General features: G+C 39.6%; 1 protein-coding gene across 1 annotated transcript; it reads right to left on the bottom strand.

Moving 5' to 3' along the window:
• Positions 1-196: 196 nt before the first annotated feature.
• Positions 197-24,828, bottom strand: LOC113024932 (F-actin-capping protein subunit alpha-2). The gene is made up of 11 exons (XM_026172236.1): positions 24,816-24,828; positions 23,191-23,366; positions 7,996-8,059; positions 6,394-6,445; positions 5,987-6,050; positions 4,820-5,026; positions 3,896-3,975; positions 2,625-2,703; positions 2,090-2,161; positions 1,795-1,857; positions 197-1,305 (listed from the first exon to the last, which is right to left on the bottom strand). The coding sequence occupies exons 1-11, from the start codon at positions 24,826-24,828 to the stop codon at positions 1,165-1,167; spliced, it is 1,011 nt and encodes a 336-aa protein (XP_026028021.1). The 3' UTR covers positions 197-1,164.
• Positions 24,829-25,800: the final 972 nt, after the last annotated feature.

The raw sequence follows: 25,800 nt of genomic DNA, 5'->3' as shown, positions 1-25,800 counted from the left end.
AAAGATTTTAATCTTTAATGGCAGCAGACTGATGGAATATGGAAAAAAAACAACAATTAATTGCATATTAAAAATCTGTCCTTAAGTTAAATCAGTGATGCACATGTGTGGTTGTTTATCTGTTTTACCCCAATATTATAATTTTCTTCCCCATTTATGTCACAATAAATAGCATCAGAAATTATGACTGAGTCAGTAAATAGAAAATTTGTCATTTAATGCAACATAATTGTGACTGAATTACAATTAATCTCATGGAAACAAATCACCAAACTGACAGACAGGATGTTTCATACAGGTATATATTACAATGTGCCTTGTTATATAATACAGTCAGGTTCTGTTTTTAATAAAAATAAGCACTGGAGGAGAAAGTGATACTTTTTTTTTAAATTTTATTGTAAATTGGACATTATGCAAATTACTTTTGCGACTGATGACTTGTTAATTAAGCTTGTTAAGTGGTCACAGAACTCCCTGCACTGAGTGAGAGTTCAGACGATATCAAGTCAAAAGGTAGCCAGGAGTGCTGCAAGCTGGAGAGCGCACACACAGGACAAAGGGTGAGGGGGAAGTACCAGAATGAGAGAACAAGAACATTGAGTGGCTGACAGTGGTGGCTGCTTGTGCCAAATATATCAGTCAATGAACACAAAACTTCTTTTTTTTGGGTGGTGGTGGGGGCACGAGGGGTGTGGGGTGGGGAGTTGTTCGTTTCAGCCATAGTAACTGACTTCCTCTGTAAATGCAGACAAAAATTCTCCCAGAAATGAATTTGTTTTCACCATTATTGCAAATTCTAACAGATTTTCCAAACAAAAAGGTGTGGTCTCACTGATGCAATACTTACTGCACACATGATATTTTATTTCATAAGGGTGTTTATGCAAACAAGTGTCCACCCTGTGTCCTATGACTCGCAAAGTTTCCTCAAGATAGATTTTACCAAATACGATCACAAATTCAGTATACAGGAGAGTGTCTGTATAAAATCAAAACAGTCATCCAATGTGACGTCTGTGAGACCAAACCTTTCTTTGCCCCCGTTTTCTCTAATTGTTTGTACAAAGACGATACAACTATCCAGTCATGCAACATTTTTTTGGATGGGGATGGAGGGGCTGGGGGCGGGGAGTGGGGATCTGACTGTTATCTTTGCGGTTTTTAAGCATTCTGCATCTCTTTGCCGATCTTGTAGCTCAAGATCTTGTTCCAGTCGATCTTGGTACGTGTCACAGGAAGCTGGCGGCGTAAGGCTTTGAAGGTAGTGTCCGACATGGTCTGGTAATTCTCGTTGATGGCCGTCTACAAGGAATGAAATAAGGATGAAGACAGAGAGGGGACTGGATTTAAAAAAAAAAAAAAAATACTCAAATAAATCTAAATTTTCCCCAGGTCTGAAGAAGTCTGTGTGGTGTAGGAAAATGGAGTTTTATAACCACATTAGGGTATGTCAGAGTTTTCTCCAGGCCTTGTTGTGAAAGTCCAGCTTTCTCTAAAAAATGTCCAGCTTCATCCAAGTGACTCAGCTTTCTATTCATTGTCACTCTAAAACTTGACTTCCTGTGCTGCGAGTTTGCGAACGTGTAAAATGTTTTCATTATCTCCTGAATTGAGTAACACAAACTCCTCACAACTAAAAGTAACAGATTATCACACAAAACTAAAGCCAAACAACAAAAGATTTTAGTGTGGCAGTAAGTGCTGGAGTCATAACTGTAAAATGTTTCCATCATTTGTGAGGACTTCTGATCTAAGGTGAAAGTTCAGGTTCAACGAAATCTCCTGACATACCTGATAGTCATTCTCTGCAGCCTCCATGATCTTAACAAACTCCTTTGCAGTTGCAGCCTCATTCTGAAAACATGACATTCTTTTGAAGAGGGGAGAGGACAAGGCATCCAACAAAAAAGAAACTTTAAAACCTACACTGCAACTACAGAGCAGAAAACCTCCCCTGGTAGCTGGTACCAGGTCAAAACTTAATTACTAACATAAAATTACAAGTAATCACCCTAAATACATACAAATGTAAAAGTATGGGGAATGATCGTTGCAGCTTCTGCTTGGACTTCACAGAAATACTCACAGAAATTGACATGGACTCCTGAACCTCTTTGTGGCTCACCAGCTGGACATTTCCATCCTCATAGTAATGAACCTAGAAATACATATGGAAATATATAGTGTATTTCTAACCAAAATTTCTTCTGTGCCATGAAATGATTGGAGCTGTAAAAAAAAAAAAATCAAAGAGCTGTGTGCCAACAAACAAATCTCAAGAGGTCTAACAAACCACTCCCCCCCCCAAAAAAAGGGGGGGGGGAGTGAAGGAAACGACAACAAAAACCAAGAACACAAAATTTTAGTACTGAGCTTATGGGAAAAAGTAGACAAGGGTGCAACAGAAATTAACTGAACTTTGTGATAAATAAACAAAACACGGTAAAAAAAAAAGAGAAAAAAGAAAGAAAGATGACAAAGGAAGAAAAAAGAAACTGAATTTGATTAAAGTCTACATGCAAATGTTGTCAGTAAACGTGAGTTTGAGTATGCGTGCTGACATGCATAACACAACACAGTGTGTCCGTTTTACGTCAAAGATTGTTGTTCAGATAACATACCTGGATTTTCATGATTCCTGCCACTTGGGTGGTGGAGGGGGAGATGGTAAATTTCCATTCTGACCTCCAGCGTCCATTCCTAAACAACGAGAAGGAAAGATAAACACACTTCAGTCACTTTTACTTGACTCAGCTAACTGTCCAGTACATTGGCTCAACTGTCATCGCCTATACTGAAAAATAAACAGAAAAGGTATATGACTTTGTGTTTTTGGTCAACAACAGTGGCAATACAGATAGTAAGAAAGGTATTCACAGTATGAAGTATAGCATCACATTTAAAAACCAGTTAATGTGCGCCTTCATTTAAAGCAATGTAAGAGTTTCTTGAGTTAAGATGACATAGAAGAGTTTTGTTAAGATCCATAAAGATGTAACGTGTTACATCTTGTTCACAGAGTTGCTCTGTGTTATGTCAGTAAAAGCATTACTAATGATGGACCAACAGCTATTTACGTCAGTGAACCATCTCCTAATATGTAGTGAACAGACATGGAAATTAGTTTGGACACTCTACTGCCAATTTTCTTCATTTGACTAAAATTTGCATACTACATTGAAGTTCTGGCTTATTACAAAGTGCTCTGATCAAATATGCGGTCTTGAGGTCAGAACCGACCTCCCATCCAATTCGGCCAACTGGGTGACCCTTTGCAGGGTGAAAATCGCAGTGTCCAATTTTTCAATAAAACGCACTTCTATTTTAGTGTGGGGGTGCAAGCATTACAGAAGAGTGAAAAATGATATTTACAGATTTTGACAAATTTTTGAATCATTAAGTTCTAATATGTCTTTTTCATTAGATACAAAATCTCCATGTGAAAGTTTTGATCCTTTTCACTGTGATTTGCAAATCAAAAAATAAATAAATAAAATTTATTTCACTTTCAAACCATTACAGCAGTCACGTACAGTAGTTTTGGGATTACTACACCCAACACTTATAAGACCAATAAGACCCAGCAGCAAAGAGGATTGGTGCAGTTCTTATCCAATTAGATTAACCTGATCAAAATCAACAGAGTCTAACAGTCCAGAGTTATGTGCCAATTACTGCAATGTCCTTAAACACTTCAAGAAACATTTGAGGATTTCAATGGTTTTATTGTATTTAACATGTAGTTGTTGTTAAGGTTAAAAATCATCTGCCTAAATACTAGTATTGGAAAAAAAGATTCATCTGAAAGCAGAAAGGGAGGAGACACAAGAAATATCAGAAAATATAAGGGAGGGAAAATATCACACTAATGTTTTGACTGTTTTACACATACCAGAAGTTTTTTGGTTGAAACTGATGGCACTCAATGCACACGATGATAGTTTGATGTCCATCAATGGTTTTCGCATAAATCTGAAGTCAAAAGACAAAAAAGACACTTTCAGATTTCACATGCAACTCAAGGCCACTTTCACTGCTCAACGTGTGCAGAATTGACACCACACGGTGGTTTTATAGTCAAAACTTAAATTATATACCTGACCCTGTCATGGTACTTAGAGGATGTCATATATACACAACACATTTAATAAGTAGGACAACAGCTGTTTTGCAAAGTAAAAGACAGGCTTATCTAAATACTGGCCTGCTACTGCTTCCTGCTTGAAACTGATTAAATTTGACTGTACATGTTGTATTTGATCACTAATAACATTAGGCTACTTTTAGCTGCTAATTTGTTGCAAGGGATTAAAAAATAAAAATAAATAGATACCCTTCCTGTTCCAATCCCCAAGGGTTAAACGAATGTATAAAACAAAATATTAATCTTGAAATGCAAGTGGAAACAAAATGAAGGCCACTAAAGTTCTAATTTAATAGAAAACAGATCTCCGAATGAAGAGGATCACTATGCAAAGGCAAGAGATTTTGGTCCTAAAAGCTCTGGTTTATGTTTGTATTCTGAGCAGTTCTGTTGAATTGTGTGTGACTTTTAAATGTATCTGTTTTTATAAGCCTGTAGGAAAACACCAGAGAACAGTGAGCTTCAGTCCCAATTATCAGTCATCTATATTACACACAAGCCTCTGCTGTTAAGTTTAGAGCAATGTGTAATAGTTGTAACGTGTGTTTTGAACTCCAGAGTCAGATCCTGTGGGAGAACTCCCTCTTGCTTGATGTTTTCATAAACTAATAGCTTTAAACACACAATGAAAAAATGAACTTTCTGAGGTGAGCAGTTCAGGCTTGAACATACGGTGCAGACACCGCTCGGATAGTGCTCCTTGACATAGGCCCTGACAGCAGAGTCCAAGGCACTCCTCCAGCCTTCCAGGGAGCTGTCAACATCATGGGGCCGTGGGTCACTGGCCTCCTTCCTCAGGTGGTCAAACTTGAAGGAGATCTTATTCTTGGGGTCCAAGACCCTGCCATTCCCAAGATCACCATGCTCTGTGATTAAGACCTGAAATATAAAGCGGGGGGGGGTAAAGGAATGAGAAAGAGAGCTGTGGGAAGGCCAAGAAATAGAAAATGAAAGAGCACTGGAAAAATAAGTAAAACATGTAAGAAAGAAAAATTAATAAATAATCCGACAAGAACATGTATGGAAAGAGAACAGCACAATAAAGAAGTAGAGCTGTGGTAAATTATCTAAGGAGACAGGAGAGATGAAGAGGAAACAAAAGGATGAAAAGAGGAGGACGGAGAACAATAGGAACCACAGGCATCAGCCTGAACTTTCCATCTTCTGCCTTTCACCTCAACACTTAGCTCAGTTAGCTGGGCACCAGACAGGGGAATTTCAGCCCAGCATATGGGAACAGAGGGACATGATGACATCTTTACATAAGACAGTGCAATCATTACTAAAGCCAACACAGCCACATTCATTCAGCAGTGTTCAACCTTCACACAAATGCACAGCAAGCAAACAGTGACATTTAAATAAAAGTGGCTATGTGATCCTGTTTTGCAGGAACTAAAGGAGAAGATTCAGACTTGTTTGATCTTTCATCCAATTTTATTTGTCTCTTTTAATGCCAATGATACAATTATACTATGTTTTGCATCACTTAAACCATAATATATTTGGAGGCTACCATCTCTCTTCTAACCCTGAAGTCCAAGAAAAGTGTCACTTTTTTATTTCTGATGATAGTCTTGGCTGGATGAGCTAAAGAAACAGATCTCTATAAAACTGTGCTTTTACATTACAGGAACGTCACACTTGTGACTGCCTGGTCCACATGGAAAAAGTTTATGAACTGAGTCACTCATTCTTCTGATGTGCATCAACTATAGCAGTATCTAACTGTGCGTTGGAGCTATAAAGTGACTAATGCCAAAAGTAATAAAAGTCCTGTTCTTTAGCTTCTGTATTGCTACCATAACCTCAGGGTCAAAAAGCAAAGCATGAGCTCACCTGTTCTTCGTAGCCCTCGATTTTCACGGGGGTAAACTGGTCCAAGTTGTACTGTGCAAATGCACTACGGAGAGAGATACCAAGTTAGTTAGATCGCAAACACAGGAGTCCCGCCTTGCTGGTTATTAAAACTTTTCAATCTTAATATATGTTGATTAACTTGTAACTATTCAGCATGTCCAGGTCTAGAACTCTTAGATGTAAACTGAATGGTTTCTTCTTGCTGTTAACGTGTTGGACAGGGGAGAAATGGTCAGGTGTAAAAACCTAAGCAACTAAAACTAGTCTGGTCTGTGAATCTCAAGTTGTATTCCTCTTTCATCTTCAGTTGTTGCAATGCAAATCTGTATTTTCCGTCTAACATCTGAAATTTTTTAATTGTGGAAATAGCACAAGGGAAGACTTACTGCGCTGCACCTTCCCTGAGCAGATTGTCATTGTTGAGCAGCAATCGCACATCTAAGAGGAAAAATTGTCATATTATTATTATTAATGGTGGCAGAAGAGGAAAGAATACAGGAACAGCAGATCATCTCCATGACACGCACACAAACACTAAAGTCACAGCTGCCAGCAGTCAGTGTTTGCAGCATCTATGCCAGGGGAGTGAAGCAGACATGGTAAATTAGCTCAGTGGAAAAGGCTATAATCACATAGAGATGAAAGGGGGAAAAGTTGCAACAGGGGACTGTTTTTAGTGTGTGCATATGAGTGTGTGTGGCTGACAGGCTGTGATAAGCGGTAAACAGACAACCCCAAAGGCGTTCCTCTGAGGTGACGACATGTACCGGGCCAGGATGAGTCGTTAACAAAGCCAAGACACACATACACACTGTCTCGAGGGGCACTACTGTGACAGTGTGGTGTCAACTCTGGTGCTGCAGGGCGAGACACATTTTGAGCAAAACATCACAGTCTCAATTTAATTTCCTGGTGGCCATAAAATCCAAATAATGGATTCTATTTTAGGTCCTCTGTATTAACTGAAACCAAAACTATTTTAGTGTGAGAAACCTACACAAAGACACAAAACAGTGCTGCACTGACACAGTACTGTAATGTACATTAATGGTGTGTACATGACTTGCTCTCCAATGATGGTTGAACGGGTGGCCATGTATAGACTCCCTTTTGTACTATTTATTTCAATGTAGCCAGCTATACTGTATGTAAAAGGGTTAGGGCATACACAACAGAAACACAAATACAGCATTCTGTAACTCCTGAGCAGTTCACACTTCATTGATGCCTCCTGGCTCTGATGTTGACAAAAGCTGTCAGACTAAAAATAAAAACTTACTAAAACAAGTCTCTAATTGTTTACTTAGAACATAGTTGGCACGGCTTTAAACCATGTACCAAAGGCTGCTTTACGGTCTTGGAGCACCTGTGACCAAATCATTTCCTCTAGGACTGACAAAGTATTCAGATTTTTTTTGTATTTACACCAGGCAGTATTTTAAAAATGTCAGCACCGCTGACATTTTTGATATTTTTCCCAGCTAACCACAATTCCTCAAGAGGCGCTTGCTTTTTCCAGGGGGCCAGAGAATGAGAATATACGCTCAATGATTTGGCCACTTAAATAAAGGTGACTCATTACACCATCTGATGGTGCAAAATGGTATAATACCAAAGTACATCTAGGTTCTAACACAAGTTGAAGTTAATATCTCTTCAACAAAAGACACGGATGATAAAAAATGTAAACATTACCCATATAATTATTTATATCACATTTTCACTGTTTGCCTTTCATGTTTTCATTTCCCTCACTTTTACATTTAACAATAGTTTTTGTCAATACAGAGTTACTGGAAACTGTAACAAAACAGAATTTGCTGCAGACAGTCTCTTTATACATAAGTCAAGCTATTCAAATACACTTTTATGTATTTATGTTTGGTGATTGCAGACTCATACATTGCATTAAACTACAAGTTCTGAGCAATGTAATCATTGTTAATCTTATGAAAGAATATACAGAGGAACAAGAACAGAAAGCTCACCATTGAAAACTTCATTAAATTCTCCTGGTGGGGCGTGGATGACAAAGTTAGCCGCTATGCGCACCTAAAACCAAAGATAGAAGGCAGAGGTTACATGTCAGTGGTCTGATATAAACAGCAGAAATATCAGCGTGTTGCCTGCATTTTAAATAGGGGCTAAAATGTGACATTCATATTTAGCTCAAATTCACAGTGTAAACATGTGTACACAGTGCCACCAACAGAGGGTGTAACATGACTGTCTCACTGGTTTGGAGGGTGGAGTGAGGTTTTTCTGACATTTCAGTCTCCAGAATATCTGAGCAGCATCGAACAGTCTTTTTTTTTTTTAACCTCCTATACTTCTCTTCTTCTGCTATACCACAGCACTTCCTGTTTCCAGGTCACATGTCAAACTGACAGCCAGCTGACAGCCCCTCCCTCTCTTGCTTGCTTTACAACCATATAAGGAAATAAAAATGTGCTGAGCACTACTACACACACGGTCTCTTGCCCTACCCCTATACATTTCTACCTCACTCTATCATTGGCAGGGGACGGCAACTCAGCCAGGTTCCCTCTCATCTCACAAGCTGGTATATCAGAGAAAGTGTGCATATGAGAGAGAATGTGTGTGCACGTGTGGGTCCTATGGGTTCTTATTAGTGAGTGTATATACACTACTGCTAGGCACTCACAGAGAGCAGCAGATTGATTTTTGCTAATGAGCAATGCTCAGAGAAAGGAAGGCACTTGGGAAACAACGTGTGTCTCTCTGTTATGCTGAGATCAAAGTTTATCTGCATTAGTCTAATCTGTCATGAGATCATCATGACCCAGTTACATTAAACAACAAAAAAATTCATGTGCATTTGAGCACATAACAGATAAACACAGTCTTTGCTAAACAGATGGCCGAAAACTGTTTGTGTGTGTTTATGACTTGAAATCCCTGCGGGAAGACTAATTTGCATTGGGTTTCCCTCATTACACTGGACGGCAGTGTAAACAGACTGCATCACACACACACACACACACACACACACACACACACACACACACACACACACACACACACACACACACACACACACACTTTTTCTAAGAACCAGGTTTACATGTTATTTAGTCTAGTTATATCAGCTAAGTAGAAAAACAAAGCCATCACATATCCATGTTCTTAATTGTATTAAAATGCAGTCACTGTCATCTAAAACAGGAGCACTTACAGGGTGAAACATGTAAGCACTGGATATGCGTGCGATTAGTTAAACTGGATGTTTATTTGTTGCTGCCCTTGCTAATCAGCAACAGAAATACCAGTCAGTTAAGCTAATTATTCATCCATTAAAGTACAAATCCAGTCAACTGCTGAGATGTCATAGGATCAGCAATGCATATAAGGCAAAAATTGCTTGTTATTCAAGACCAACAGGTGTTTTACCTCGAGACAGAATCATTTGCGCTACAAGGTTTGGAGGGGGATGAGTTGGGTTTCTTTAAAGCTGGAATTAGAGCTGAGCTGGACGCGTTTGTGGGGTTTCCAAAATATTTTAGGGAACTTAATTAAAAGAGCTGTCATGTTGCTGACTGGGCACTTATAATTTTAGCTACTGGACACTTCTCCTGTAGTTAAATCAGAATTGACCCAATTTTGAGTAGTAAATGTGTTTAGGGTGGATTTTTGATCTGCACTGCTGGAAGTACGACTATATTCACAGATTAATAATGAAAAAGCACACACACACACACACACACACACACACACACACACACACACACACACATATTAATTACTACCAAAGACAATCTGTAAGCACATTAACTAGTTCAAATATCTGACATCAAACTGAACTCCTTTCAGCCTGATCTGGTTTCAATAAAGTCTATTAATAGTGCTTAAGTTCAGCAGGAGCTGTAATTACAGCTGGACATTAGATATACCATCTCAGTGTCAGAAAAATTGTTATTCTACATTATTTTCATGTGGTGTCTTGCAGTTTTACTGTAATGTGATACGGTAATATCCATAAATCTTTGTGAATGTGTTATTCATGGTGACACACGGGGGCCAGTGGGCTTCCCAGTACGCCACTGACAAGAAGCAGGGAACACACACACACACACACACACACACACACACACACACACACACACACACACACACACACACACACACACACACACACACACACACACACACACACACACACACACACACACACACACACACCTGAATAGAAAACTATTTGAATATTTACTATAAAAACAGATTTCCAAGCACTCAACAGCTGAAACAGTACTTCAAGTAACACTGATTGCAGATAATTGAATCTTACTGTGTGAACTTAACACAATTAACTGTGAAGCACCTACAGCTAGTGAGAGGGATGGGGATGGTTTTACAATTAAATCATGCTAAAAACCACATTTTAAGGAAATGGAGATGAAAGTCTAAGACCAAGGGAGAATACTGTGGTTTAAAATGATTCACTAGCAGGAGAATGGAGACGCTCTATTAGTTTACAAGTAAAGGTATTGACTTTTAAAAGCTTGTTACATCACCTCTTTCTTCCTCCGAGTACCTCAAACTTGATTTACTATTGCACTGAGTCTCCACCACCCGAGCAACACTGCCTGCAGCGCATGTAGCAGAGCATCATCAAACATGCATAGCATGCAAGGCTCTGGTATGGTCACTAAGAGAATTTTTCAAGCTCAGTGCTGGCCTTTTGGGTTTATTTGGGTGGGGGGAAAACGTTGACATGGATACATTTTGTTCAGACAAGCAATAAGGATCTATTTATGAGTCATTTACCAAGTACCATGACAGATCACAATCATTTAAGAGCAGTTTAGCATGGTGGGTGATCTTCAAAGAACCATTGCATAGTTCCCAGTAAATGTTGACTACTACTTTTGCTTGAAATGCCCAACTCTACTACATACCAAACTTGAAACTGATTCTGCTTCTGAAATCAAACAAACAGTACCACAAACATAACCTCTTCAGGGCTCTAGAGTGCGACCAATTTGGTCGCATTTGCGACCAAATTTTTCAGTGGTGCGACTAAAAAAAAAAAATTTGGTTGCACCTGTGCGACCAACTGTTCGGGTAGCAAAAAAAAAATCTGCAACCTTCCCTTTGGTCAACAACAGACACACATTATGCCCCTATCGTGGACTAAACCAATCAGAGATAGTAAGGGGCGGGACCTCTCTGATTGGCCGTGGTCCAGTTGAAAGTGCAGGTGGAAGTGGGAGGTGAGTAGCTTGAATAAAGCGATATCAATTCGTTAAATCCTGAATCGACTTTTAAATATAACTGTGTTTGGCCAGAAACGCCAGATTCTCAGATTAAAGCTCACAAAACCATTTCAACAACAACCAAACAGCAAATGAGAGCAGGTACACGGACTCCACACAAAGACGTAAACACAGAGTGGACCGACGCATCAGAATCAACTTTGTCTTTCTCGGGCGGCCCGTAGACGGACACGCTGTCGGAGCTCGGCGATTCTGCGTCGGGTCCGCTGTGATTACGTCTTTTTGCGCTGATTCTGAGCTGCAGGTTTTGTCTCTCTCCAACCAAAATTCGCCGAGCCAGCAGCAAAAGAAGCAGCAAACTGCGCTTCACATTTGATCAATGTCGTCATGAATTTTGCTGTTTTGCTTCCACGACTATTAAAATCACACTTCATGCACAGCTAGCTCTCTCTCTCTCTATACTTCAAGAACAGTTTCCCGTCTCCAATCTCTGTTTTCTGTATTATTCATTCACTTATTACCCACCAGTCTACCGTTGTTTACAGCGCTGTCGGCTGCTGTCTTTTTCTTTTCTTTTTTTCACTTAAATGACCTCGGACAAGAAAGCCTATTTTTTCTGTTGTTCAATACTGAAGAAATTTAAACTTTATATGCAGAACATTGTAGAATATTTTTAAGGTTATCTGCTATAAAAAGCCAGACCAGGAAAATCTCCTTCATGTTTTTCTGTGTTTTATTCTCAGTTACTTTCACACAAAGGCACCTGCTGTGATGTTCACAATTCTGATGAAGTCAGTACTGATAAATGATCAGAATTATAATATTTCTGACTGAGGCTAAGTTGAATCGAATCGGGACTTTGAAAACCAGAATCGAATGGATTATAGAAATCAGTGATGATACCCAGCCCTAGTGAGCAGCCTAGGCACGACAGAGGTGGATGTAGTAATAGGAAGTAATAGTAATAGGAAAAGAACTATTGCTAACTTTTCTGTTAAGTTAAGGCCTGATCCTTCTGAAATTCATAGCCAGTGCTCTGACACGGTGTCATCAATCTTTGAATGCTGAAAAAGCACAGTGTATCCAGAAAAACACATTATATTATATTATATAAATTATTATAAAATTTGTGTGCGCCTAACTTTAAAAAGTTAGGCATACCGGTACGCCCATGGCAAAAAGTTAGTCTAGAGCCCTGCTCTTTGATCGAGGTAATTACGTATTGTAATTACCTTACACTTAACATTGCGTCAACAATAAAATTTTGTTGTAGACGCAATGTTAAGTGTTCTCTCAGTGCGTTACACCGGGGCACAGATATGCTGGGACACTTTAGGGCTCTGAGACCTATTTTCATCATTGAGCACTGACTGCTACTGTGCCACAATGGGCAGCACTCAAGTAAAAAAAAATCTCTACAGGGAATTATATTAACAACTCCCAGGCATTAGTGCATGAACTCTGATACACTGCTGTGCAACTAGTTGAATTCATGCTAATTTATTGTATACCTTGTGCATATCTTGGCTTGGGGTATTCTGCTTATACCAAGTCACGTCAGGCTCAACTTAAATGCTGGTTTCCTTATTTTATTGTAAAATAAAATATAGCAATTAAATATTAGGGGTGCAACGATACACAAAATTCACGGTTCGGTTCGGTTCGATACTTTGGTGTCACGGTTCGATATTTTTTCGATACAAAAAAATGTTCATGCCTTTTTAATTTGTCATTTATTAAAATTATAAATATATATTTTAACTCAAAAGTACAGTTTTTAAATTTAACCCTAACCCTTGTGCGCGTTTTTTATTTTGACAGCGAATGCGCACCTGCGGACCACTTATGTGCACCCCTGGTTATTTAGCTCGTCATATTGCAGCCACAGAAATTCTTTTGTCCATGAAACCATAAAGCTGCACTTTCTTTTTGCCTTATAGTCTCATTTGTCATAACTTCTCCGTTTTGTGGTAAGCTTTTCTTTGGCTGTCACTTCTTCACCCTGACCTGTCTTATTTGGCTCAGCAGAACTAAAATATATATACTGCTGCTTTTACACACGGACTCACATAAGCTCAGCGATTCTCTGCGCGATCAACCTCTCACATGTTTAAGCTTGCTGCGGGAGATTTCACTTGTCATGTTTGCATAGTAAGCTAACGATTAATAAGACGATGTCAGAGGAATTGGTGCACAAATTATCATCACTCACAGATCAGTGCTGTCGCTCTCTATACACAGTTCGCACGATTGCAAAGTGAAAGCAAAAAAACAAGCGCAAATTCAAACGCGACTTCAATATGTCACATATTGACAGTGGCTCACCGATGCCAATGACATAATTACCCAGCTACATTTCTGAAAGAATGCAAAAGCATTGACATATATTTTTCCTTCCTACAATAGCCCGACGGGCAGGGTAGCCCGTCTGAAAAAAATCGCTAGCCCCAGGACGTCGGGCTAGCGATTTTGTGAGCCCTGTATCTGATTGAGGAATCACTCATCTTTGGAAAAGAGAGTTTATTACAGAGAAATGTCTCTTTCCAAAATAAAAGCTATACTATCCGCTTCTTCTGGGCTATATTCTCAGCAGCATAAGGAGAATCATGTGCTAACAGCTGTCTAAATGACTCGGCTAAAGTTAGTAGCATGCTTGTTGTTTTTGTCTTTGCACTAGGATGATGTCGGCGTAAATGTGCAGTCATATTCGTTGTGTTCCCACTAGTGCTTTCAGGTTAATCTCGTTGAAATGACCTTAACGCCACAACACGGCAAATCTCCGTTAACGAGCTACCGCCGATCGCCCCGTGCATGGGGCTAGACGGCCAACACGTTAACGAGCTAACTGCGCTAACACACTAGTTCCCACCCATGTAATTAAGCATTGCGTGGCACATCCAACATACTGTTTTACTTTAGTCCATGACTCGCTTACCTTCAGGGTCATACGTCACATGAAAACCAAAATAATTCCAAACGCCAGATCTCAATGAGAGTGGGGGAGGTCCATCTTGCAAGGAGAGCTTAACTTCTGTCTTGCTAGCTTGCCCTGCGCTCTTCCTTCTGACGATGCTGTCTGTGTTGAGCGCTCAGTGGATCTGCGCTCGACAGTGCAGCCTAGGCGGAGTAGTCGAACGCAGATTCACTGAGCGCTCAACACAGACAGCTTCGTCAGAAGGAAAGTTGATAAAATAAATTACAAATGTTGTATTGTTCGATACATATGCGTACCGAACCGAAAGCACTGTATCGAACGGTTCAATATCGATACGAATATCGTTGCACCCCTATTAAATATGTCTAATAATATAAATGTAATGATTTATTAGTAGAATAATAAGTGACAGACACAAGATAAATAAAATAATTGATAAAGTATATGGGTGTTGTTTATCTAATTTCTTTGCACCAGTGACAGTCATACTGCAAACTGTTGTCATTCACAGTTGCACCTGAACCAAGGTTCTTGTAGATTGTACCCTATTTAATGTCTGTGACCAGACACAATAAGTTAAAATAAATGAGTTTCCAAGTAGAGGGAAAAGCCAAAGCACCATCTACTCTGAGCTTAAGTCATATCAATGCATTTCACAACAGTTTCTGATTAAGTGAAATACTTATGCAAGCATTAAAAAAGAAAAAAAAACTGTTAGTGTAAGAGGTGTGAAATACAAATGCGGTCGCTCTGCTTTGACCCAACTCTGTGCTACATTAGCTAAACCACTAGCTGCTGCATGGTGACATAAACTCAAACAACACAGAACTGAAAATAAATAGATCAGCCCATTACCACAGATACCCGTTCCATCTTTTTGAGTTAAATAAATGTTGGATCAGTGCATCCCTATTATTACATATCTCCACAGCTTAGGATAAATCACTTTCTAATTCATATCCAACTTTTTAATGCTTACTGCAGTTAAAAGAAAAAAGCAGCATGATTGGATCACAGTCTGATTACAACCCAAACTTTTTTTCAGTGCAAAAAAGGGCTTTTTAAAATACTCCTTAACAGTTTTATCACTTATCTTTCTAATGGCTCTTAGAGGGTGCAGCATGAGAAGCTGTTGTACAGGCACAAGCTAACCAAAAAGCTGGAACAATAATACTGGAGCTTCTCATACACACAAAGAATGAGGAGCACAGGCACCCCCTGTGGTGTGGGATTCTTGTGTCTTTGTACTCTCTTGGTCCAGACACCAGCTGGTGTCCTTTCTTTCAACTTGCTCACTGTATATTCATCCTCATAATACCACCCAACAACCCCGCTTTTTTACAACAGACACTCTCATCCTGCACCCTCTTAGTAAGAGCCTTTTCTTTAATCCCAAATGACACCCACTAACATTGAAACCACACTTGTCCTAATCATTATCACGCAATTCCAGATGCATTAAACTAATGACAATAACATAGAAAAGCAGGAATAAACTGTGGCAATATATTTACCAATGCCTTTTTTAAGCTCTACAGTGTCCGTGAATTTGATTCCCTTACTTGGCATGCAGCCATTTCAATATCCCAGATTTAAAAGGAAAAGAAATCTGTGGCGCTTTAAATGCTACAGAACAGACAACCCAATCTGTCAGGGGCAAATGCTGGGGGCCTGGATGATCAAAATTTATGGATAATGAGAACACAGCAGGATGCAAGAAAGATGAGGAAGACTGTCAGGTAGCCGCAGGCTAAACAGAAATGTCCCACTGCTGATCAAAATAAGAAGGTGGTGGCTGGTCGACACAAGATTAGGCTGAACCAACAAGACCTAACATCTGTGATGATGGAGATAAATACTATCAGAGGCAGACAGGCAAGAGATTATGACTTTTTAAAGTAATTATGATGTATGTGAATTATGAACTATGTGCTCTCTTTTTCATATCTGTCACCTGCTCTAGTCCTTTTGTTCAGGGTTACACTACTGACTTTCATTCATTCACATTCATTGCATTACAAGAAATGCAGTTTTAAAAAAATCTTAGTTAACTCTTAATCCATTAAATTTGAAAACAATGAAATCATTTTTTTATCTCCACTAATGAATGTGAAAGTTTTCCTTTCTTCCCACTGGTGCCTTTCACAGCATTTCTTTGGACTTCATCCATCACCTGTGCTAGAAAATTGCAACCCTGATGGCAAACTAAAAGTGTACATCATTAAAGGCATCTACACCCTCACTTTTTTTCTTTTTTCTTTCCTTTATAAAAAAAATACAGTGGGGCAAAAAAGTATTTAGTCAGCCACCGATTGTGCAAGTTCCCCCACCTAAAATGATGACAGAGGTCAGTAATTTGCACCAGAGGTACACTTCAACTGTGAGAGACAGAATGTGAAAAAAAAAAAAAATCCATGAATTCACATGGTAGGATTTGTAAAGAATTTATTCGTAAATTAGGGTGGAAAATAAGTATTTGGTCAACTCAAACAAGGAAAATCTCTGGCTCTCACAGACCTGTAACGTCTTCTGTAAGAAGCTTTTCTGTCCCCCACTCGTTACCTGTATGAATGGCACCTGTTTGAACTCATCATCTGTATAAAAGACACCTGTCCACAGCCTCAAACAGTCAGACTCCAAACTCCGCCATGGCCAAGACCAAAGAGCTTTCGAAGGACACCAGGAAAAGTATTGTAGACCTGCACCAGACTGGGAAGAGTGAATCTACAATAGGCAAGCAGCTTGGTGTGAAAAAATCAACTGTGGGAGCAATCATCAGAAAATGGAAGACATACAAGACCACTGATAATCTCCCTCGATCTGGGGCTCCACGCAAGATCTCATCCCGTGGGGTCAAAATGATCATGAGAACGGTGAGCAAAGATCCCAGAACCACACGGGGGGACCTGGTGAATGACCTGCAGAGAGCTGGGACCAAAGTAACAAAGGTCACCATCAGTAACACACTACAACGGCAGGGAATCAAATCCCGCAGTGCCAGACGTGTTCCGCTGCTGAAGCCAGTGCATGTCCAGGCCCGTCTGAAGTTTGCCAGAGAGCACATGGATGATACAGCAGAGGATTGGGAGAATGTCATGTGGTCAGATGAAACCAAAGTAGAACTTTTTGGTATAAACTCAACTCGTCGTGTTTGGAGGAAGGAGAATACTGAGTTGCATCCCAAGAACACCATACCTACTGTGAAGCATGGGGGTGGAAACATCATGCTATGGGGCTGTTTTTCTGCCAAGGGGACAGGACGACTGATCCGTGTTAAGGACAGAATGAATGGGGCCATGTATCGTGAGATTTTGAGCCAAAACCTCCTTCCATCAGTGAGAACTTTGAAGATGAAACGAGGCTGGGTCTTCCAACATGACAATGATCCAAAACACACCGCCCGGGCAACAAAGGAGTGGCTCCGTAAGAAGCATTTGAAAGTCCTGGAGTGGCCTAGCCAGTCTCCAGACCTCAACCCCATAGAAAATCTGTGGCGGGAGTTGAAAGTCCGTGTTGCTCGGCGACAGCCCCAAAACATCACTGCTCTCGAGAAGATCTGCATGGAGGAATGGGCCAAAATACCAGCTACTGTGTGTGCAAACCTGGTAAAGACCTATAGTAAACGTTTGACCTCTGTTATTGCCAACAAAGGTTATGTTACAAAGTATTGAGTTGTATTTTTGTTATTGACCAAATACTTATTTTCCACCCTGATTTACGAATAAATTCTTTACAAATCCTACCATGTGGATTCATGGATTTTTTTTTTCACATTCTGTCTCTCACAGTTGAAGTGTACCTCTGGTGCAAATTACTGACCTCTGTCATCATTTTAGGTGGGGGAACTTGCACAATCGGTGGCTGACTAAATACTTTTTTGCCCCACTGTACATATGCTGAATACTATGGCAAGAAGCAAACTTCTGGTCGCAGTTAGCGAGTAAACCTTTAACTGTACTAATAGTGAATAGGCAGCTTTGTCTACTGCAGATTATGTCACCTTTGCTCACAACAGGAATAGGATCATTTTACTCCAAGTAGCCAACTATGTGACACATTTAGTACCAGCAGCTTGCATTACAACTTCCAGACAGCAGACCTACCAGGGTAAAGCTACTCCTTTCTGTATAGCTGCCTTAACCAGTTTGATGTGAGACAACGGTATAAATGTGAAGCCACACAACTATACATGAGTTCTCTTTCCACATCTCCACATTCATTCTGCTACAGCCACATACAGACAGGACTCCTGAATTTGTCTGTTAAAAATGGAAAAACCACCAAGTTCTGGCCGTTAGTTATGTATTCCCCATGGTCTAAGACAGCTGTTCAAAGCCAAGCTCAGGGACACATCTGGGACTGTTGGGACTTTCAAATGAAATGAAGGGTGATTTATTTTCACTCTTAGTTTATTGATGATAATGACCTTATTTAAGGTTTCTTTATAGCTCTTTTTACTCAAGTTTGGAAAAACAAAAGAACAAACAAACAACAACAACAACAAAAAAACCCCAAATGAGTTACTGTGATCTCAAGAGAAAATCTGAGTAATGCATCTCCCAGAAGAGGAAGAACTCTGCAAGCATCTTGTTCTCTGTAATTTATTGTAAAATGTAAATTACTGTAATATCTAAATATTTTCTGACACAGTTTTTTCTGCCATTCTAATCTTTATTGAGATCCAGCCAGACAAATGCCCCCCCCCCCAAAAAAAAAAAAAAAAATCACAACAGGCTTTATCCTATACACAGGATTTGGTGCATAATTTTAACCATAATGGCTTTCTGCACCGTCACAACATGGATCATTTACACTGATGCCCCAGGTAGGAATCAAGCAACTATCCTTTTTCTGTCTTCCCTGACAATTAAACATGTTAACTTTACCTAACTTTACCATTTATCAGCCATGACAGTCCAGTTCTCTTGTTACACAAAATCGAAACTAATTCTGCTTTAAAATGTTTCATTCGATTTTTGTGGTGCTCCTTTCACATTTATGGTCGCATCACCATCAAAACATAAATCTGCATTGTTATTCATCCTCTATGGCTCCCATCAGTCTGGATCATCATTCTGCTTCAAGGAGTGCTGTGTCCCTTTAGTGGGCAAAAGGGGGAACTATAACATTTGCTTAGCTTCTTTGTTTGCTTTTGCTCACCAGCACGGGTGCGTCATGTGTACTTGCTGACAACTGAAACACTTGTAAACCTCAAAAAAAAAAACAAACAAAAAAAAAAAAAAAAAACACCAACAGCTATTTTCACAGTGTATAAAGCTATTTCTTCCCAACTTACAAGAGGAAGAACTAAATACCGAAACTCAAAAATGCTGAAACTACCATGTGATGCTTTCAACTATTGAGTGATTGTATCCGATTAATACTTCCAGTTACTCCTCAACTCTAACCCCCAAAAATTCAGCTGGTCCCAGCTTCTCAAGTGTACTGATCTGCTTTCCATTATCATATTTTAATAGAAACTGAATATCTTGGACTACTAATTGAACAAAAAAGGGTCAATGAACAAAATATAATAAAAACTTTGCAACCCTATATAAATGGCATTCGACAGTACTGCCTCAGCTGTGAAGTTTGTCACAGCCGATTATACAGCTTAATTCTCTTTCTTGAAACAGGAACCAAAGCACCGAAAGTCAGACTACTCTTACAAATATCTTTTCCATTTACCATAGTCCTACGACAAAGTCAAGGTAAGTACATGTTATTAGGTAAACGGGTTGGCTGGCCTGTGAATTAATTTACTGTGTACTAGATCGTCATCCTAACTGCTGTTAAAAAATAAAAATAATAATATGTCGAACAACTTGATTGGCTGGCCACATGGGTCCCCAACAGCACAAATCACTTGAGAAAAAAAACATGATAACTAATTTTTTTTCTTATCTTTTCTTTTGAAACCAGTGTTTATAGCAACAACTTTATAACAGCAAAACCTACCGCATGCACAAAGGAGTCTAACATGTAAAGCTTCAGTCACCAATTGTTTTGTTAATTCAAACTATTAATTTGAAAAATAAACCTGCTAATAATTCATACTGTTATTAAAGATTAAGCACTATATGAAAGTAATTAAATGAGCTTTTTTCCTGTACTGATAGAAGTCTGATTTACTAGCCAGGGGTTGAGTGAGGATGTTGTGTTGAGCAATAAGCAAAACCATAAAGTTGACTGATCATAGAGTTGACTGCTTTTTTTTTAACACTTAAGACACCCAGACACTTAAACTCAGGCAACAGAACTGACTGCTAACAGATTGTGCAACAACAGTTTCCTGTAATACTGTGTGTTCTTTCTGTACTGATATCAGGAAGCTTGCAGGCTGGTGCCCAAATGACTCAAGAAGTCTCACAGCAGTGCTTGGTAACTGTGGAAGAGATGACTCTTCTTGCTGTTAAATCATTTACAAATGGCAGAGTCTCTTTATTAATTTTCAAACAGGGAGCTCCAGCTTTTTTCCTTTTTCTTTTTTATGAATACCAAAATGAGGCTAACGGCCACAACACAAGCAGGACAGAAATTCTTCAATCTCCAGGGAGACATTTAACAAGTATTTTCCCAGAGCAAAACTCCAAATTCTTTACTGTATATGACAAAGTTCCAGACCTATCAAAAATAATACTGCAACTCCTTCCACCACAACTTAAAACAGTCATCTCACTAACATCACATCAGAGTAAGTGCGGAGTCCCACAAAAGCAAATAGGGAGATTTCTCACTTAAGAGTTTGGAAAGTACCATTGGTTGTCACTTTTACTCACTGTTAGAGTTTCTGGCAGGTCACCAACACTCACGTGGATGAGTTGCTTTTATTCAACAAATCATGACTGGACAGTAAAAGGGATATACACACTAAATCATAAATTATAGAAACTATTCCCCACTGTCACTGTGTCAAGCAGAAGAAAATGTTCATTTCCTCCCTCAAGTTTTTTTCCCCTCAGTGTTTTACAAAACAGGGCTAAGGGCCCAGAGCAGATGGCTGACTGCTCGGAGCGAATGCACCGGAGACGGCCCTTTAAAGTACACTACGATTTTAATGGAACGCACCCACCATGAATAGATGCATAATGCATCTTGGCCTCATACCACTTGTATTCGGAGAAGGAAATGAGCAATTTCCCCCCAGGTAAACACTGCATAACACTGGTTTCGTGTCTGGTGTCACTACCAGTCAGCCTGGCATGAAGCCAATCATCATTCTTTCAGCTCTGCAAAAATCAAACTGTCTGGTCAAAGTATGAAAGTGGCTTAACAATTGTCAAAACCAGTGTGGTTACAAGATTAAAGGAGCTCCCATCCTCTTCGCAAAACCAAAATCCAATGCTGTCAATGAGTTTACCACAGCTTCATGTTGTGTGAACACACCTGAAAAAAAAAAAAAAAACATTTCGGGTGGTCCTGAAATGTAATGTAGTACATGGCCAAAGAAAAAGAAAAACAAAACAAAACCATACAGTCACTTATAAATTCGAAGCTTGGTTAATGGCAGATGCTTGTGAGTTGTAAAGTGTAACACATTTATACAAATGCAGCTGCTAAATTGCTAAAAAGAACTCTGGAAACTTTTATAGTTTGATGTGGAACAGGGCGATGTGGAACAGGGCAAAATGAAACAAACCCTTCTTCTGTTCTTACTCTGAACAGTGTGTTACGTAACTCACAGGATGGAAACAGAAGAGTTATTAAAGATTTATTTTTAATGGCTAACTGCGATATTAACAAGGTTAATGGGAAGAACTACATGTTTATGAGGAGAGCCTTAACACAGGTTACCAGTTACACATTTATATACACCGTTCTGTATGTTAACCTCCAACTATGGCTTCTTCGTACTATCTATTCATTGCTGAGGCATTTATGCATTTAAATCGTGAAGTCCGGCAAGTAAATAAACACTAGAAACAATGTTAAATACATTTTAAATGTTTACAATAAACATTTGCAAACTTTTATAGTTTAATACCTTACAATATAATAAATAAATTATAAGGCTGACAATTAATTAATAAATACCCTGCATAAAAGTTGCCATATTAATTTGCTCGTCGCTAACTGCTGGCTTTGTTAACAAAGCCTATAATGAATATAGCGACGAAAAAATGCATTTAGCAGTCCAACAAGGATTCGTGCAAACCCCTTAGCTGAGGCACACGTCCTGTCAGCTATGCATGTCCTCTTATAAGGAAATGAGAAAAACCTGCAGCACTCTTGCATGGGCGTCACTGGTGTAAATCCTGCTTAAATTATGAGTCAGTTTTCTGCTACAGTTTTAGAAACAACACTGGTTGCTATGAGGCTTTCACAGCGGTAGAAACAGACTTTCAAACGACAGGACAGAATATAAAAGCAGTTTTTAATTTCTAGCATATCCTTCAGGGGATCTCGTAGTTCCCTCACCTTTCTCTGCTACTTCTTAGAGGGGCGAGAGTTATCAAACTAGCTAGACTATAGCATACGGTTGCTGATTTTACAGTTTGCTCTTCATAAAATGACCCGGCACTCTACCGCTTCCAATATTTTAACTTCTAAAGACATAAAAGGGGCACCCAACAGGCGAAAGGGCGTGTTAGTAAGTCTGGCTGTCTGTTAGCAGGCTGCGGCTATGCTACCCTAACTAACCTAGCTAGCGGATCCATGGTGCATGAAAACTTCCATAACACAAGTAAGCAGAGACCCGTGAGTGAAATGGCATGTCCACCGGGTGAAAAGAGAACGGGTGGTGAGCATAGGTGAGTGTATAAGACGTTCACGGTTCCTATTTTGAGTCAGGACCGTACAAGGAGCCTCCGTTTGAAATTCGCAAATGAGCGGAAGTTGAGCTAAAAATAAGAGCAGAAGCAGCAGAGGTTGTGCTGAGGCCTGGGTTTTCCCCAAATTTCATAATGCCGGTCGACGCCAGGATGCACCGAGAGCCAGGACCATATGCAACTCAGATTTTGGATGTTACCGTTTCACGCTGTGAGGTTTAACCTAGAATTAAATCGGCATCTTACCTTTTCCTCGTCGGATAGCTGCTCCTCATGATCCGCCATCTTTTCTTCCGGCACCACCAGCTTGTCAGAGCCCAGTGACGTCACGGGATGGGTGGTTCCCACGTCGGTTCGGTTTTGATTGATGCTCCGTCGAAGTTTGCTGTACTGACTGTGAAAGAGGAAGCTCCAAGCCACTGCTTAGTTCAGTGGTTAATTCCAAAAAAGGTTTCAACTCAGAGTGAACTAATTCACTATCAATTTGCAAACGTACTCTACATAACTTTTAAATTATATGATATTTGCAATATTTTTACTACTCATTCAAATAATACATACTGTTTCTGGGGATCAATAGCATATTAAAGTTTTTAATGCTGTAGAGTGAGTATATCTGAGGCTCTTTTCAGCAACCACACCACCAAGGTCTCCACCTTGACCCACAAAGGACTAGACCCCAATAGGAGTAATTCATTGGGGCAGAATCCAGCCGAGTCCCATGGTCGACATAACCATCATCTTCCCCGGGCCTGAGTGGAGGGTGGGATTCCTGGCATCCTCATCTGGGAAAGGGTTTTGGGGTCCTGGTTCTCATCACATTTGGCTAGTTATCACATAGCATGGCCCAGAGTAGAACTGCTGCTCATCCACAGTGAAAGGAACCAGCTGACAGAGTTTGGGCATCAGGACTACTGTTTCAGGTACAGTATATCCAGATGGGAGACACAGGGGACCTCGTGTCTCTCAGCTTACCTGGCAAAACCTCTCTCTCCCCCAAGAAGAGCTGGAGGTAGCTTGCTGGGCATCTCTGCTCATACTATTGCCTCTGCAACAGCATGAGCAGAGATGATAAGTGGCAGAACATGGATGGATGGATATTTGCTTTATATTTGCAGAAGCCAGTAAATATTAAGTTGTATTAAAAGAACATATTTGAGAACATATTTGTGTTTTTTTCATGTACACAGAGGACTAATTTCTTTAGTGGGCAAAAAACCCGGTAACAGAGAGGGAAGGACTCTGCTTGTAACTGTGGGACTGTGGAGTTCAGCCTTAATATTACAGTTTAAGGTAAACTAATAATGTTGATGATTACACCGATTTAGAAATCCCCAATGATTACAAAGAGATTCTGTCACACTGTGTATGCTGCACATTTCCCCACTAGATGGTGTGCTAACACTGTTCTTTAAAGTTTACAAAGTCGCTCTCTGAATCATCTGCTTGCACATGGAACGCAAACAAAGATAATGTTACTTATTACAGAACCCCCAGGGAAACACAGGCAGGGTCTGAAAGTGACAGAAACACAGAGGTCTGTTTAATGTTACTACGGAAACTTGAATCATTCTTATATCATTTGGTTGCTTAAATAATTGAGTGTACTCGTCAAACAATAGAAACCTTTATAAATTCGTCTTTGTGTTTTCTTTTAGTCACTGAAGTCTTGATCATTGAATCTTCCCATTCTATGTAATAATTTATTTGGGACCACACAAACCTACTACCAGTGTGAGGTTTTTTAAGGACAGTAATAACTTAGACATCCTCTGTAATTAACCCGAGCAGTCATTACCAAATTGGGGGAAAGAAAGATCACATTAGCATCACCATAAGAACAAGATGTGACCATGAAATAAATAGTTTACCTTGTGGGGACATTATTTTGGTCCCCAGATGGAAACAGAGTAAAAATGACTCTCATCAACAGAATGTAATCATACATTCATCTGCACACACACACACACACACACACACACACACACACACACACACACACACACACACACACACACACACACACACACACACACACACACACTTAAACATATGGATGCCATTTGTATCAAGAAATAAGATGTACAACATCTGGCAGTTGTGGGGAAGTTATTACTTTTAAATTATAAAGCTTCAACCTGTTAGCAATTCATCGAGTCAGTATTTTTGGAAACTGCAGCTAAAGTTGGATGTTATCAGTATTTTATATCAAACTGAAACACTCAAGATATTCATCTATTTACTTCAGTTACAGAGTACTTTAATGGGCCAACATTTCTAGCTAATCTAATCAGCTGTCCTAAATACTGAAAGTAACTTTTAGCAGAGGTGAATCTCCTAAAGTTGCACTATTTTGGAGCACAGACTGTGACCTAAGCACAAGACAGTGCTGTGTAAAACAGTAACTTATTTTGATTGAAAGCTATCCACGTCTGCTGTAAGGTAACTGAAATGTCTGTGGCTCCACACAACAATTTTTTTAAAGATATGATTTTATAATAAAATCGTTGCTCAGATGTGCACTTAGAGCTCCTGCTAAGTCTCTGAATTTGAGCTTTGCACGAAATTGCTGCCTAACAGCTAAGTTCTCATCTTTTCTCTCTACCTCCAAACTGTAATTTATCTGTCTGTTGAAAAGATTGAGTGTTCATGCCAACATTGCTGCTCTCTGTTTGTTTAGGTGGGGTCACTTTGGTATTCAAGTTGAAACTGTATTCTGACACTATTATAGAGCAACAGCGGTGACTTGATAATGGTAATCCATGTCTTTCAACAAGCCTGAGTTTGTCCATCCCTTATGCTCCTTCATCCATGACTCCACTGTAAGAGAACAGTAATGTTCTCTAATGCACATTA

Source organism: Astatotilapia calliptera, chromosome 7, assembly GCF_900246225.1.
Source record: "Astatotilapia calliptera chromosome 7, fAstCal1.2, whole genome shotgun sequence".
Taxonomy (NCBI): domain Eukaryota; kingdom Metazoa; phylum Chordata; class Actinopteri; order Cichliformes; family Cichlidae; genus Astatotilapia; species Astatotilapia calliptera.
The sequence above is the reverse complement of the archived record's forward strand: the minus strand, read 5'-3'. Positions and strand labels throughout refer to the sequence as shown.

Coding starts and splice junctions, on each gene's coding strand:
- LOC113024932 (XM_026172236.1), bottom strand. Junction 3,976..4,819: donor ATCCGAGCGGTGTCTGCACC/GTATGTTCAAGC, acceptor TTTTGACTTCAG/ATTTATGCGAAAACCATTGA. Junction 1,858..2,089: donor AGGAGTCCATGTCAATTTCT/GTGAGTATTTCT, acceptor TCATGTTTTCAG/AATGAGGCTGCAACTGCAAA.